The sequence below is a fragment of the Stenella coeruleoalba genome, assembly GCF_951394435.1.
Source record: "Stenella coeruleoalba genome assembly, chromosome: 15".
Lineage (NCBI taxonomy): Eukaryota > Metazoa > Chordata > Mammalia > Artiodactyla > Delphinidae > Stenella > Stenella coeruleoalba.
This window is the reverse complement of record NC_137161.1, coordinates 70,629,114-70,646,325: the sequence shown is the minus strand read 5'-3', so window position 1 is coordinate 70,646,325 and position 17,212 is coordinate 70,629,114. Positions and strand designations below refer to the sequence as shown.

Genomic DNA, 17,212 nt, shown 5'->3' with positions numbered 1-17,212 from the left:
TCCCTCGTTTATGGTTTAGAAGTTTAAACTCTTTAGGCTGACATTTGAGGCCTAGACGACCTCACTGCACTCATCTTTCTTGCAATGTTACCCACTTCTCACCACATACCTTATGCTGGAGGCTGGGAGTAAGACGGCCAAGAGTAGGTATGTCCTCCATGGTAGCTGGTCTCCAAAGACGGCCCCCAATGGAGCCTATCTCCCAGGATCCACAGTCTTGTGCAGCCCCCTCCCACTCTGAACCTGCACGGGTCCTGTCAAATACTTTAATTCTTCGATTGCAGAGGGCCTGATGCTGTCAGTCTGGGTCAAGACGGCCCAGCAGATTCCACTGTTACATCCTCAGTAGCCCTAAGCCACGGGATAAGCAATCCAACCGCGCTGAGACCACTGCGCCCGAGGCAGTGTAAGTGAGCCCCAGGAGAGGCCATGTGGAGGAGAACTGAGAATCTCAGTCAACACAGAAGACCAAGGTGCCCAACTCGTGTTGGAGGGTGAGCCATTCCCACCAGCCTCCACCCGCTTGTGTCTCCTGAACTGACACCCAGTGGAGCAAAGACAAGCTGGCAAGATGGGGTGAAAAAGTAAGTGAAAATCACTTCTAGTCAGACTCAACTAGTCTCCTCTTTCTTGCAGATGATACTACCCCTGCATCCACACTTGGCCTAGATTCGGTTTCCTCCTCATCACGTTTATCCCATCCTCAAGGCTCATCTTGAATGTCACCTCTTTAAAACCTCTCGATTATGTCCACCCTGAATACTTGGGTATTTGGATCAGCTCTGGAGCAGGTGTGTGTTTTTGCCCACCTGCATGCACCCTCCCTTTCTATTGTAACAGTGCACCAATTTTGTTTGGATGGATGACCCCTCCTTCCTTTTTGGTGAAACTGTCAATCAAGTTGTCCACTCACCTCTGCCTTGGGTGGGACATAAAACCTGACTGGGGCCAATCAGCTGCTCTCTCCCTCCAGTACAAATCCTGAGATGGGTGACATGAAACCCCAAAGGGATGGCAGCCTGACTGCATCCTCATAGCTTCTGCCAGCTGGGTCCCCCAAGCTGCTCTCATCCCTGTTCAGTGCAAGAGTTGATTCTTCAGCTTTTTGTTTGTTATTTGCTAGGATGAATGCAAAAGTTGAATGAAAATGAAAAATTTGATGAGTCAACTAGATACATTCTTTTCAATCTTGGCTTCCAAATCTATTTTCAAGTGAGTTTTAATTAAGAGATTAAAAATATGATTTTACCTCTATTTTTATGATGATGGTGGCAATATATATGTATATATATGTTTTCGATCATATTATAATTGATTCAAACTTCAAAAATTTATTAAGTGCTAAAGAATAAAATACTTTTGAAACATCAGAACAAAAATAATATTCACTAAGCTCTTAATTCATGTCAGATACTATATGTAGGGTTTTTTGTTTTTCATCTCCCCATCCCACCCCTCCCCCAATCCTGATGTCTAACACTGTATTGTGGACAAAGAGAGAAGCAGCAATTTGGAAATATTTGTCTATCATTCCCAAAGGAATTAATAATTTTCAAATCAGAATAAAAGTGTCCCAAGAGGTTGCTGAACCCATGAGGAAGAACCATGGAGAAGGAATTCTCCACTTTTCTTCCTTTTAAAAGAAACACATGTAAAGTGAAAATGATTTACAACCTGTTCCCAGTGAGAAAAAGAGAGAGAAAATGCTTTTGTTGGAATAACCTTTAAGAGCCTGTGCCATGGGACGTGTGAATAAATTTAAATGTTTTCTAAATCAGTCCTGCTCAAACTTTGATGTGCTCGTGATTCAGCTGGGGATCTTGTTAAAATGCAGATTCTGCTCCAGTAGGTCAGGGTGGGGCCTCAGACTCATGCTGTGAGATGTCCCACAAGCTCCCAGGTGATGCTGATGCTGCTAGTACATGGACCACCTTGGAAGAGCAAATGTAGAATGTTCCTTATGTGATCAGAACAGTCACTGCAATTCAAGAGCTCTCAAAAGGCTTACTGGAGACCACGCTGGATTTGGAGTTTTGATCAGCTTGCCCTGAATTCAACCTTTGATAAGTTTTCTTTTTAAGTCAGTTAGGAAATCACTATGACCTTGAATCTTATCTGAAAATCACTCAGACACAGGCAAAAGAGAGGCCTGAGAAAGTAGGTGTATCAAATTCTAAATGTGTTCACTTTACTAATATTTAGCTTTCTTATTATTATTTGCCACTTTTCCAACATTTATTTGCTCAGGCCAGGGGACGTTAAAAGAAGGCAATTACAAGAAGAGGTTAGGACTGCTGGTAGCTTGACAGAGGGAAGAAGATGGAAATATTGTAAACAGCTGATGCTACAGTTACAAACTTGGGGTATTTCATGCAAAGGCAAAAAGCCCTAGAAGTAGTAATTGTCCTCAAAAGCTTCCCTGTACTCATCAAGAAAAGTCGTTATTGGCTTAAAATCGCAGATAAGTATTTTAGAATTATTAATACAGAAAAGAGAAAACTTTTAAAATGTTAGTGTATGAAGGGATAATCTAGTTATATGGAAAATTCCTTTCTGTATAACAAATCTTGGATGATGCTAGATAAATATGGCTGTAACTAGATCCCAATTTTTATAGTGTCAATTTCATTATATCTAAAATCTTCATGATCACAGACTCTATTTTGAAAAATAATATTTCTCATGAATATAAGACATGCTTTTCGAGAAAAGTTGGAAAATATAAGAAAGTGACACGAAAAAACATTTACCCGTAATCCCCCCAATGAGGGATATCCACCGATAATATTTTAGTATATATTCTTCTAGTTCTCTAGTTTTCTCTTTCTCTGAAAATATTCTGCATCGTGTTTTTTTTCTGACCTCAAGTATTCTTTGAAAACATGATTTTCAGGCTGCATAATGTTCTGCAGAATTTTAACTTATGCCAACCATTCTCCTTTTTAATTATATGGAGACATTTAAATTGTTGCTATTTTCCTCTGATGGAATTAAGGCTATGATGCACTTCTTTGTACATTAACCTTTGTGTGAGTCTCTGATTATGTCCTCAGATTCCTAGAAGTGGACTTATGAGGTCAAAGAACATGATATGTCTAGGCTCGTCATGGGCACAGCCAAATTGCCCTTTATGAAGATTGAACAGTCTACACTGTCCAGCAACATGCACATTTCCCAGTCCACTGTTGGACTCTAAATAGGGATCATTTTTAAAGCTGACCTTTGGGGGCTGTCTCCATCCTTCTAAGATAAGGGATGAGTAGAGGGGAATCACTTTCCCTTTCTGCTCCACAAATTCATACCCATTACCTCCACCAGATCAAACTTCAAATGTAATGAATCTCCAAATTATGTGAGTAACAGATGCTAACGAGGACTGTCATGAAAAAACGAAAAGGGTTTAACCTTTCTACTTTCTTCTCCCTTTATTGCCATGTACTTTAAAAAATTAAAATGTGGTTTTCATTCTTTTTCTTATTTTCACTCTTCCTATTAGAAATTTTAAAAAAATACAGAAAAGAGAAAGAGAAGAAAAATGACAGTCATCCATTTTCCCACCATCCAACATTAACCACTGTTAAGATTTTGGCACATTTACCTCTATCCCCTTTGTTAAAGGGGATGTTTGCAAAATTATACAAACTCTATATATGAATATATGGTTTTATTATTTTAAGATTATCATATTACAGATAAACCTCAAGACTTCTTTATTTTCGACCTCATCCCACACCCCTTCCCCCTTCCTAGAGCCCCTCTAGTAACAGTTTTGTGATAATATTTCCAATCCTTAAAAAGAAAATACTTTTATATGCATATATTTATCTATTGGAAATATAAACTATTCCCATTATGCATTTCATCAATTTTGCATAAATGCTAATCCTGTTGCATCCTTTTGTATCTTGCTTTTTTCCCACGCCATTCTATGCTTTTAAGATTCATCCGCGGAAATACTTGAGTCAATTCATCCTTTTTACTGTTACACAATTATCTATTGCACGTGAATATTTTGCTTTTTCATTTCCCTGTTAAAGATGTTTTCTTTTTTTTCCTCTATTGCCAACACTGTGACAGCAAACCTCCTGAAGAGCCCAAGGGAAGCTTTCTCCAGTTAATTTCCTAGAAGTGGAGCTGACAGATGAGCTTTTTCTATTTCAGTAACACCAAATTGCTCTCCAGAGCAGCTATAATATTTACAACTCCACCATATACGTACCAGAATACTGGTCTCCTCTCACCCTTGGCAACGTTTTGTCATTCTTATGGGGGAAAATCGGTATCTCTTTGTTTTTATTTCCAAGTAATAATAAGGTTGAACATCTTTCTACACATTTTGCAGCCATTTGAATTTCCTCTTCTGGAAGATACACTGGGAGACTCAGTTTTTGCAACCATGTTTGTACTATAGATGGAGCTGACATTTTCTTTAATTCTGCTGTTCTCATTTTGGTGTCAAGTTTAGACTAGCCTCATAGAATGTGTTGGATCGACTACTCTATCTTGCTCACATTCCAGGGCAGTTTGTGTGATACAGTTTTGTTCTGTTTTTTGTTTTTCGCATTTTTTGTGTATCACTCCAGTAAAATTATCTCGGTCTAGGCATTTTGGCAGTTGGAGCCAGTCTTCTATACTACCTTTTCAAGTTCATTGATGATTGTTCATCTACTTCTCTTCTTTTTGGACCAAGTTTTGTAATTTTGTCAAAAATTACCTTTTATCTAGGTTTTCAAATGTATTGGCATAAAGTTGTTCATTATGTACTCCGATGTTTTCTAACATTTTTATTCTATCTGGTGTCTCCTCTGCCATTTATAACATTGCCTATGTGTATCATTTTCTTGATCAGTCTTACTAGGAGTTTGTCTATTTTATTTGTCTTTAACAGAACGTCGGGTTTTGATTTCCATAATCAACTTCATTTTCTTTTGTTTTTCATTTTACTCTTCTCATTTTGCTTTTGAAAAGTTGCTTTCCCTTTTGTTGTCTCTTCAGTTTTTATTTTTCTACCTCTTATATGCAACACTTAAATTTTGTTTTCTTGCTTTGTAATAAGTACCCTTAAGGCTATAAATCCCTCCTCTAATTGTTGTTTTAGTTAGATCCCACAAGTTTTATGTCTCACAAGTTTTATGTCAGGCTTTTATTGTCATTCATTTCTAAATATTTTATAATTTTTTAATTGGTTTTCTTTTCAAGCCGTGTGTATTCTTCAGTTACCAAATGTATGTTCTTTTTCTTTCTTTTTTAAAAATTAATTAATTTATTTAAATTTTGGCTGCATTTGGTCTTCATTGCTGTGCGTGGGCTTTCTCTAGTTGAAGAGAGAGGGGGCTACTCTTCACTGCGGTGCGCAGGCTTCTCATTGCAGTGGTTTCTCTTGTTGCGGAGCACGGGCTCTAGGCGCGTGGGCTTCAGTAGTTGTGGCATGCAGGCTCAGTAGTTGTGGCTCGTGGGCTCTAGAGTGCAGGCTCAGTAGTTGTGGCACATAGGCTTAGTTGCTCTGCAGCATGTGGGATCTTCTGGACCAGGGCTCGAACCCGTGTCCCCTGCATTGGCAGGTGGATTCTTAACCACTGCGCCACCAGGGAAGTCCCTGTTGTTTTTGTTTTAAAAATGTATTATAAAAATCTTTCAAATACAAAAAGATATAAAAAAATAATATAATGAATACCCAGCTTAAGAAATAAAACTCAAATGTATGCTGATAATTTTCAATTTTACTTTTCATAAGTAAAAGATGCAGGTGATAAAAAAACAAATCACTTTGTCTTGCTGGCCCCCTCCTGAGAAGCAACTGCAGTTACTAATTTAAGGTGTATTCTTGTGAGTTGAATAGGTTTCTTTTTGGCTCTCTTTTTGTTGTTGATTTTTCATTTTACTTTGTTGCGGTTTGTGAATACAGTCTGTAGATTCTTTGGAATTTAAGCTTCCTTTGCTGGGCCAGTGCATAGTCAATTTCTGTAAATGTTTCAACTGTGTTTGAAACGAACAGATGTGCTAATGTTCTTTGTCTAAAGTACAAAATTGATTTCATCACTTCCTCTCTGAGAGCTTCTGTGGTCCTCGGGTTAAAGACCCACTGCCTTAGCCTATGATGTGGTCCCAAGCTTCCTCTTTAGCCAAGCCCTCAGTTACCCTCCTTTGATACAACACATTTACAGACATGTAGCTCTTGTATCTTTTAGGGTCAACTTTCAGAAGAAATGCTTGAGCTGTCAGAGTTGTCCTGTAGCAGACAGTCCAATGCCTGACAACGCAAAGGTCCTATTAGATAGATACTGAGTCAACCAGAGAATGGGCTGTGTTCTGAGGATGGAGTCAACCAGAGAACAGGACAGTCACCCAGTGGTGGGTTACTCACTCCCTCATCATGAACTCTAATCCTCACTCACTACTTGTTCCTCCTGAACCCAGCCTGCCACACTGAGGCCTCTGGTTGCAGTACCCTCCACGTCAATTTCTCAGCACTTTCCCTCCTCCCTCCCTCTGCCTGCCCACCATGGTGGATCACTTCAAAGGCCCTCCCACCAACGCCTCCAGTTGCTTTGCCTTCTAGAATCAGTGGCATATGCCCAACCAAGACCCACCCCAGGATGAATCCACACTTAGCTTCTGCTCTGAGGCCCCTGACACGCGAATGGGAGATTGTGTGGGGGGGGGAGGGGGGGAATGGGGGGGAGGGGAACCGGGTAAGCGACTGTCCCGTCTACACATTTAAGGTTTCAACCTTCGCTGGAACCTCACTTTTGCACTCACTTCGGCCTCTGTTCCAAACCTTTTGACCCCCTCAAGTCCCCTAGCATCTCCCCAGCCCCTTTATTCAGCAGAATGATAGTTTGCTAATTTATGGAGAAAAGAGAAGACATCAGGGGTGAGCCTTTATTTAAACATTTTCACTTCCTTTCCTTCTGTTTCAGAGCGTCTCTCTTCCTCCTTAAGATAAAAGTAATCCTGTCTCCGTATGTCCTTGACCCCATCCTCTCCTGTCTCCCCTGTTTTTATTCTACTTTTCCCCTCTGCTCCTGTGTCTCCCCTTCCCAAACCATCCTTCCGAAAAGTAGTCAGCACCCCCGACCTCAGCTTCCGTGCATCCACTCCTATTGGAGGCCAAGCTAGCTTCTTCCTCTCTCTATGGGCTCTAACTGGCCATCAAATTCTAAACTCGGGTCACATCTTTCTTGCCCTGTCCAGAGCGCTGAAGATCCCGACCACTCCCTGCTTCTCAAAACTCTCTCCTACCTATTTTGCCCCTGATACCACTCTGTTTTGAATCTCTTTCTGGTCTTTCTACCTTCTTTCTTGTCCCTTTGATCCTGAAATGTCCCCAGCGTTTTCTACTCGTGGTCCTCAGTTTTTATCCCTCCACACACCAGGAAAACACACAATTCATTACGAAGGGGTGCAGTCTCTACCAAGCTCCGAACAAGCACTGCCATGGGAGAATGCTGGCTGATTGCCACTACAGTGCCCCATTTTTCAAGAGCTGTCAGATACCCTAGGGTTTTACGTGAAATGCCTCAACTTTAAATATAGGTTATGAATTGAAAGTTTGCCAAAACTGTGCAGAGTAAATAAAACATGGATGGTCTCATTAGGGCTGTTCTTTTCTTATTCGACTGCCCCTAGGACAATTTACAAGGTACTGTATTAGTAATGGAAGTTCACATTTATTGAGGATTTACTATGTGCCAGACACACCTCTGAGTGGTTTGCATGTATTAACTCATTCAATCTTCACAACAATCCTATCAACAAAGTGCTATTATTATCCTGCTTTATAGAGGCAGCAAACTGAGGCAGAGAGCTTCAGTACTTTGCCCTGGGTCTCAGAGATTCTGAGTTTAAGAACCAGGTTTGAAGTCCAGACAGTCCAGCTCCAGAGCTCAAGTTTTTAACCACAGTACTCTGCTGGTTTCCTCCCGCAGTAGATGAGAAAACTGAGGTCCAGAGAGACTGAGAAGTTGCCCAAGACCACAGGAGTGGTAACCGGCCAAGTAGGGACTTGAAGATATCATCACAGGGATTGACACTTGCACTTTCTACTGGTCTATAATTAGTTACCTGTTACCTGTTGCCCCTGCTAGACTGCACGACCAGCTCTCAGACCAGGGACTGGAATACAAACGTTTGTAAAATGAGTGCCCTGGAGACGCAAAACAGTCCATTCACCTCTGTTAATAACTTCATTTACTTCTCACAACAATGCCCAGGTAGGACAGTAGCTAACATTTAATCAGCACTTCCATGTCCCATTATCTCTTAAAACCTCACAAACACACTATTTCATAGGGACTATTATTATCCCTACTAGACAGAAGAAGAACCTGAGGCTCAGTGCAGCTCCATGACTTGCCCAAGATCTGGCAACTAGTAAGTGACAGTCAGGATTCTAGCGCACGCTATAAGACAACACAGGCCTCTTTCTTGACCATGAGGCCACACTGTCAGTTCTACAGATGGGAAAACTGAGGCCCGGGACGGGGCACTAACTTGTGCCCACGGAATCGCGCCCATTGAAGAGGGCATACTGCATTCTTGCTCTTCCCCCTTTTGGGCCGCGTAGTGCCACTGCGGAGCGGGAGGCGGAGGACGAGAAGCGGAAGCCCTTTCCTGTAAGGTACCGAGAGCCGCTTAGATGCGCTAACTCCCGCCCTCACGGACGGATCCCGCGATTCCAAGGCAACGGCGCGGGCTGGAGAACAGGAAGTGAGTCACCCGGTGGGAGGGACAAATCTGCCACAGTCACCAATGGGAGCGCCGCGTCCGCGTTAGCCCCGCCCCGAGGGAGGGGCCGAGCCCGCCTTTTCGCCTTCGCCGCCGGCAGTGTGGGCTGTGCTTGAGCGCTGTGGTGGGTAATCGGGGCGCGGGGGCGCGAGGCTGACAGGGAAGGAAGAGTGTCGCTCAGGAAGGCGAGGGGCGGACGGCCGGTGGGGGGGTCAGGCCCCGGGGGTCGGTCCGCGTGCTGTGCCACAGTGTGGCTCCGAGGCCCGGGGACTGGGGCTTCTCAATTCCTGATGGGGAAACTGTGGCCCCGTGAGGGGCGGCAGAGCTAGGTAGACCGGAAGCTCGTCCATCACACGCAGACAGACATTTTAAAAACGTAATATGAGGTGAAAAAATACTTTAAATCATAATATTAGTTGAAAAAGCAAAATACAAAATTCTGTCTAAACTGAATACGTAAAATAGGGCCTTCACTGACCACCCTCTTAGTCTCGCCGGCCTCTGTGCTTCCCCTCTATTTTGGGTACAGAACTTCTTACTTTGTACAAGTCCACAGCCCCTTATTTTAAAGCCCTGAGGCTGGATGTGTTCAGAATCCCGAATTTCTCGGATTTTCGAAAGGTAATATGGCGCATATATTATATGTTCTGTCATATCTTCAGCGGGGTCTGGGGCAATGTCTTGTGATCAAATACATTACTTTTCTCACAGCTAAATATGTGCATATTTACGCGAAAGGGGTAAACAACAACCATAAATAGTCTCACCTTAGGTCAGGTTTTGAAACTTAAAAGATTAGTTTTGAGATCTTTCGAGATTTGAAAATTGCAGATAAGGGATCTGGATCATAATTTTATCGTTCACTCATATTTCTCACTAATTCGGACTGAGGCTGCCACAGTTCCTCACCCTGCTTTTGTATGGTCACTTCCCTGTCTCCATCACTAACGCTGTGTCGCCTTGTGCCCTCTCAGCCTCAGTTTCCTCATCTGTAAAATGGGGTCAGTAATGCTTTCCTCATAAGGTTCTGGGGACGATGAAATGAGACTGTGAATGTGGAACATTAATACTGTGTCTAGCACTTGGCACAGATAGTTATGTTTGAGATTTGCTTATTCCACAAATATTTCTATTTTTAAATTATTTGAATGGTGATACACCCCCCCCCTTCATAGAGACTACTGACTTCTCTGCATAAACAAGCCTATAAGTATCTTTCACCCTCATTTTCCCACCCCTTTCTCCCAAATTATAGCATTGTATACTGTTCTATACCTCCTTATTAACATTTATTTTGGCTGTTCCTTAACATACTTATATAATTTTCTTTTTTTTATTAAGATAAGTTACCCACCTATAAAAATGTGTGATATAAGTTTGAAGAACAAAAGTACAGTGAACACCATCCACACACCACCAAGTTAAGAAATAGTACATTGTCATATCCTCAAAGCCGCCACTGAATCATTTTCTTCCCTCCCTACAGATAACTACTGCCCTGAATATTGTGTTATCATTCCCTTGTTTTTCCTTGTACTTTTTAGTATCTATGTATCGCTCATGAATGCAGTGTACGGTTTTGCTAGTTTTTAGATTTTATATAAATGGGATCCAAATATATATTTTGTGTGACTTGATTTTTGCACATAACATTACATTTATGAGATGCATCCATGTTACTATGAGTAGCTCTACTTCATTGCTGTTTTGAATTCCATGGTATGATTAGAAAGGCTTTATGTAGGTGTTCTTCAGTTGACTGACACTTATACTGTTGCCAGATTTTTGCTATTACATCATGCTTCATAAACATACTTCCTGGGGTAAACGTGGAAGTTTCTGTAAGGTATATACCTAATAGTAGATTTCTGGGGATATCAGATTTTTAGTGGTATCAAATCAATGTCTGAAGTGGTTATAAGGGCTTATACTCTACCAGCAGTGGATGAAAGTTTCAGCCTCAGCCATTCTTAAGAATGTATGCCTTTCTGGTGACGGGTAAGATATTAATCACTATGGTTTTAATACTCATTTGCCTGATGACATTGAACATTTCTTTATGTATTTATTAGTCATTTGTGCATTCTTTTCATAAATTTTCTCTTGCTCATTTTTCTCTTACATTGCCTTCCCCTTACTGATTTGTAAGATTTCTTTATATATTCTGAATCTTTTGTGTGTGGCTTAAATGTGTTTCAGATACCTTCCAGTTTGAGCTTGTCTTTTGTCTCTCTGTCTCTGTCTCTCTCTCCCCCACTTTCTGTATTTTTGATGAACAGAGGTTCTTAATTTTAACAAAATCGGATTTATCAGTATATTCTTTTATGGTTTGTACTTTTCATATCTTTTAAAGAAATTATGCTTTCCCTACCTTTGGGTCATAAAGATATACTCCTATATTGTTGTCTAAAAGTTTTATTGTGTTTCCTTTCTTATGACCTTAATCCTCAAGAATTGAGTTTTGTGCATAATGTGAAGGAAGGGTCTAGTTTTATTTTTTTTCACATATGAATAATGGGTTGTTCTGGCACCTTTCATTGAAAAGTCTGCTTTGATCTGGAGTTCCATTTCTTCAACATACCAAGTATCCATATATGTATACATTTCTATTTCTTTTTTTTTTTTTTGCGGTATGCGGGGCCCCATTTCTATTTCTTAGTTGTCTATTCTGTTCCATTGGCCTTATTTGTCCATTTCTGTACCATTATCACCCATTATTCATTACTCTACCTGTATAATAAGTCGTGGTACCGGGTAGGACAAGTCCTCCTGCCTTTATCTTCTCTAAGAATGTCTTTGCTGCTTTGCCTTTACATTTTCTATGTAAATTTTAGAACCATCTTGTCAAGTCACACACAGACATGTACACAAAGCCTGTGAGGATTTTGATTGGAATTGTATTGATTCAATTGCATTGGATCAGTTTGGATTTTAAAGTGATTGCTTTGAACATTTCATCCTTAAGTGTTATGTGTGCTGTGGGTTTTTGTAGAAGTTTCCTTCTATTCCAAGTTTGTTAAAGAGTTTTTAGTATGAACAAATGTTGGATTTTATCAACTATATTTTCTGCATCTATTAAGATGATTGTATGCTTTTTCTCCTTTCTATTAATGTGGTGGCTCACACTGATTGGTTTTTCTCTCCCGCCACAGCTTTATTGAGATATTATTGACATATGACTTTTTTTTTTAACATCTTTTTTTTTTTTTTTTTTTTTTTTTTTTTTTTTGCGGTACGCGGGCCTCTTACTGCCGTGGCCTCTCCCGCCGCGGAGCACAGGCTCCGGACGCGCCGGCCCAGCGGCCACGGCCCACGGGCCCAGCTGCTCCGCGGCACGTGGGATCCCCCCGGACCGGGGCACGAACCCGCGTCCTCTGCATAGGCAGGCGGACTTCCAACCACTGCGCCACCAGGGAAGCCCTTTTTAACATCTTTATTGGCGTGTAATTGCTTTACAATGGTGTGTTAGTTTCTGCCTTATAACAGAGTGAATCAGTTATACATATACATATATCCCCATATCCCCTCCCTCTTGCGTCTCCCTCCCACCCTCTCTATCCCACCCCTCTAGGTGGTCACAAAGCACCGAGCTGATCTCCCTGTGCTATGCAGCTGCTTCCCACTAGCTATCTATTTTACATTTGGTAGTGTATGTATGTACATGCCATTCTCTCACTTTTTCCCAGCTTACCCTTCCCCCTCCCCTTGTTCTCAAGTCCATTCTCTAGTAGGTCTGCGTCTTTATTCCCATCTTGCCCCTAGGTTCTTCATAACCATTTTTTTGTTTGTTTTTTAGATTCCATATATATGTGTTAGCATACGGTATTTGTTTTTCTCTTTCTGACTTACTTCACTCTGTATGACAGACTCTAGGTCCATCCTGCTCACTGTAAAGAACTCAATTTTGTTTCTTTTTATGACATTTGATGGACTTTCAGATGTTTAACCATTGCTGGGATAAATCACAATATATTGTCCTTTTTACATTGCTAGGTTCGGTATGTTAACATTTTTGCTTTGTTCATGAAAGATAACGGATTTTCATTTTACCTTCTTTTGCAGTCTTTGTTAGGTTTCAGTGCCCAACTTACATCAGCTTCATCAGATGCTTTGGGGATGGTTTGTTCTTTTTCTGGCTCTGGGATAGTTTATGTAACATTTGAAATGATTTGTTTCTTGAATGTTTGGTAGGATTTCTTGATAAATCCATTGGGACCTGAAGTGTTCTTTGTGGGAAGATAAATTTCCCATAAAATGTCTTGAATGGTTATGAAATTGTTTAGGTTTTTAAATTATCTTTAGTCAGTTTAGAATGAATTTCCTATGACTTTGTACATATTTAAAATACAGCTTATTTTAAGTTGTCTATAATATCTTTTTAAAATGTTTGTGTCTGCAATTAGTTACCCTTTTTCATTCCAAATATTATTTATTTATAAGTTTTCTGTCGGAAAATCTTGTCAGAGGTTTGTCACTTTTACTAAGTGCCTTCAAAGAATAATTTTGGTTTTATTGATCTTTTCAGATATGCACTTATTTTCTATTTCATTAATTTCTGGTCTTTATTATTTTCTTTCTTTAGCGTTCTTTGGATTTAATTTGCTGTTATTCTTTTTATAGCTTCAGATGGCTGTCTAACTCACTAATTTTCACGCCTCCCTCCCCCCCCAAAATATATATTTATATATAAACATTTAAGGCTATTAATTTCTCTCTACTGTTTTAGTTGCCTCCCACCAATTTCTATGTGTAATATTTTATTTTCAGTTCAAAATATTTTCTGATTTCCATTAACAATTCCTTTTTGATAAAGGATTAAGAGTGTGTTTCTTAAATTTTAAACAGTTTTTCTACTTTTCTTTCTGTTTTCTGGTTCCCACCTTTATTGCATTGCAGTCAGAGAACATGTTCTGTATGAGACCAGTCTTTTACAGTTCGCTAAGACTTGCTTTCTGACCCATATGTGGCAATTTGCAAAATTGTTCCAGGTATGCTTGAAGATTGTGTATTCTGTAGCTGTTGAGTACAATGTTTTATACATGTCCATCAGATTAAGTTTTTTGTTGTGTTTTACAAATCTTCTCTCTACAACATTTTTTTGTTCATTTATCAATGATGGAGAGGGATATCTTAGAATCTCCCACTATGGTTATGGATTTGTATGTTTATTTTTGTAGGTCTGTTAACTGTTTTGAGGTTCTGTTATTATGTGCTTAAATATTTAAAATTGTTATGGCTTCTTTGGAACTGAACCTTCTTATCATTTTATGGGGACCATCCTTATCTCTAGTAATGCTTTCTGCCTTTAAGTCTATTTTGTGTCATATTGATATAGCCACATCAGCTGTCTTTTGGTTAGTTCACAGAGTGTATATTTTCCTATCCTTTTACTGTAAATTTTTTGGCATTCTTATGTTTTAGAGGTAACTTCTATGTCATATAGCTAGGTTTTATTAATGATTCAATTTGACAAGTTTTTGATCTGGTTTGACAGCCTGGCTCTGTCATCTACTTAAAGACCCTTAGTTTGGAAAGCCTGAATCTCCAGAGTTTCTAGGGTAAAAGTCCAAATTCCTCAGCCCAGCGTATTCTGTTCTTGTGTCTGGAACAATCACTGGCAAATAAGGGGTACTCAATACCTAAAAATAGAATGGATGAATGAAGGTACCTGATCCTAGTGATAGGAAATAGACTTGGCAGGACTTGGGGACTGGCTGGATCTAGTCAGCCTCAGAGGAGAGGATGATCAGGGTTTGATGCTCAGGTCTGTGGTGTCTGTATGTCTGCGTGGACTGTAACACCCAAACCAGATGATTCTCGAAGAGGACTCGGGGGGAGGAAGGGGTTGAGGAAGGAGGAGATGAGTCTGGTTTAGGATTGGTTGAGGTTGAGATGCTGGTGAGATATTCTTGAGGAGAGCTAGCAGGCAGTCAGAGAAGCCGGTCATGAGATGGTGCATCTTCCCAGCTCTGAGGCCCAGCTGATGATGCCATTTAAAAAGAGCAGTAACTAGCCTTTTTGCGTATCTCCTAGAGCTAGTTCTTGGCAAATCCTTGGTAGTCATATCTCATTTAAACTGCATTTTATTCTTTAAAGATCGTATTATCCCCATTTTATAGAAGAAAAAACTGAGATTAAGCATATTAGCTAAAAATGTGTCTGTGTTATATTTGCTTAAGGTAACAGCGACTTTCGTATAAGATCATGGCATCACCTGAAGTGGATGTTAAAACCTCAGAATTTCAAGCCCCTCTGCAGTCAGAACCTCCAGAAAAGACCTGGGGGTCTGCATTTTTAATACGCAGGTTAGGTGATTCTTAAGATCAGGCGGGTCTGGCAGGCACAGGTCTCAAAGCTACCTGTCTAGTTCTCGCCCTCAGGTCTTAGCTGCTGCACTGCGCCACCTCTCTGTGGCAGGGGCAGGCTTTTTTTTTTTTTTTTTTTTTTTTTTTTTTTGCGGTACGCGGGCCTCTCACTGTTGTGGCCTCTCCCGTTGCGGAGCACAGGCTCCGGATGCGCAGGCTCAGCGGCCATGGCTCACGGGCCCAGCCGCTCCGCGGCATGTGGGATCTTCCCGGACCGGGGCACGAACCCGCGTCCACTGCATCAGCAGGCGGACTCTCAACCACTGTGCCACCAGGGAAGCCCGGGGAAGGCTTTTTGATCAGGGCTTGTGCAGTCCTTTTATCAGCTCTGATCTTTGTGGAAAGTTAGCGTTTTAGTAGAGAGCAGGAGATGTTGAAAAACACCTTGCAGTCCTAGCATGACAGTTGTTTTATTAGTGGTTTGGGAAAGGAGAAGGAAACTAGCATTTATTAAGTGTTTACTAGTAGTTCTCTAAGCAGTGAAAGTTATTCTGATTTTATAGTGAGAAATGGGGCCTCAGCTAAATTTATCCCAGGCCATAGATCTGGTAGGAGGCTGAGCCAAGTTTCAGACCCAGAAGTCTACTAGTAAAAATAGCTCAAATTTTTTTTTTAGTGTCTAGTCTGTTACCAGGCTCTTATATGTATTTTTTTATTGAGGTATAGTTGATACACAATATTATGTAAGTTTCAGGTGTACAACAGAGTGATTCACAATTTTTAAAGGTTATACTCCACTTATAGTGTTATAGGCTTTTATGTGTATTTACTCATTTAATCCTCATAGTAATTCTAGTGAAGACATTTCTATCACTATTCTCACTTAACAAATCAGAAACTGAAGCACGTGGAGGTTAAGTGTCCCCGTTTCACACACCTCCGTGGTGGAGCGGCCTGTGAATCCAGGCTTTCTGGCTGCTTCCAGAGTCCATACTTCTCACCACTGCCCAGTACTAATTTGCCTCACCCCTGACTCGTGTCCTTTTCATCTTTGTACTATTCAGCGTGATGAACTAGATTTTAAAAACCATAACAAACTTTTATCTGTTAATGTAAATTGGAACGGACCGTGGAACGTTGCTTTTGGTGCTCAGACATGACTGGATTGCCTTTGCTTCTTTTTTAGTTCCTCCATCCGTGCAGGGCAGCACGAGGAGAATGGACGTCATGACTGATGTCCACCGGCGGTTCCTGCAGCTGCTGATGACTCACGGCGTGCTGGAGGAGTGGGACGTCCAGCGCTTGCAGAAGCACTGCTATAAGGTCCATGGCGGTGAGTATCGTTTCCCTGTTCCCAGGCTGCTCTGCCACCGTGTGATCAGGGACTAGTGACACTGGACTAACACCATGTACCCAGTCAACCGATACTGCCGACCTGGGCGTTCAAGTCTCTCACCATCTCATGCCAGCCCACCTTTCTCATCTCATCTTCAACTTTTTATTTTTTAAAAGTAAATCTGAAATTTAGCCCAGTGGCTAAGAACTTGGACTCTGAAGCTGGATAGTCATGGTTCACACCAAAGCTCTAGCACCTTCTCCAGTCCAAGTTGCTTCATCTCTATAATGAGGATAATCATTTGTACTTCATACCTGGGGTGGTTCAGAGGATTAAGAGACATAATACATACAAAACACCTGGCACAGAAGGCGCTGCATTGGCTATTGATAGGAAGAGGGCACCTTAGCACAGGGGTGAAGGGCACAGCCTTGGACTTGGCCAGATCGGTGAAGTGCCATCCCTGCCCTGTGCCAGCTGTGGGCATTGGGAGCATCTTCTCAGTGGGTTGTCGGGAGGGGTAAGTAAGATAACACATGCGGAGCACTTAGAGACAGGGCCTGGTTTCAATAACTGGAGGTAGCAGTAGAAGCAAGAGGATCCATTTTGATAGATCAGTGAAATCAATGTTGGTAGATCTTACTGACTGAGTGTCAGTATGGGTAGATCTTGTTGAGTGAAAAAGAAAGTTGATAAATTATACCTATTGTATGATGTCATTGTGCTAAGTGTTTTTGTAAAACTTCACGATCTTTATTGTTCATGAATACATACATCTGTGTGTAAAAATATAAAAGTGGATTCTAGAAGGATGTGCAGTACACCATAAGTGTGCTTGCCTTTG

At 41.0% G+C, this 17,212-nt stretch overlaps 1 protein-coding gene across 1 annotated transcript in view; it reads left to right on the top strand.

The window, feature by feature from the left end:
• The first annotated feature begins 10,579 nt into the window (after positions 1-10,579).
• NSMCE1 (NSE1 homolog, SMC5-SMC6 complex component) overlaps positions 10,580-17,212 on the top strand; it is a 31,304-nt gene continuing 24,671 nt past the window's right edge. Inside the window, exons 1-2 of the mRNA XM_079943850.1 lie at positions 10,580-10,725; positions 16,219-16,365. Of these exons, the coding sequence (XP_079799976.1) occupies positions 10,704-10,725; positions 16,219-16,365 (169 nt within the window). The 5' untranslated portion in view covers positions 10,580-10,703. The remainder of the gene's footprint in view (positions 10,726-16,218; positions 16,366-17,212) is intronic.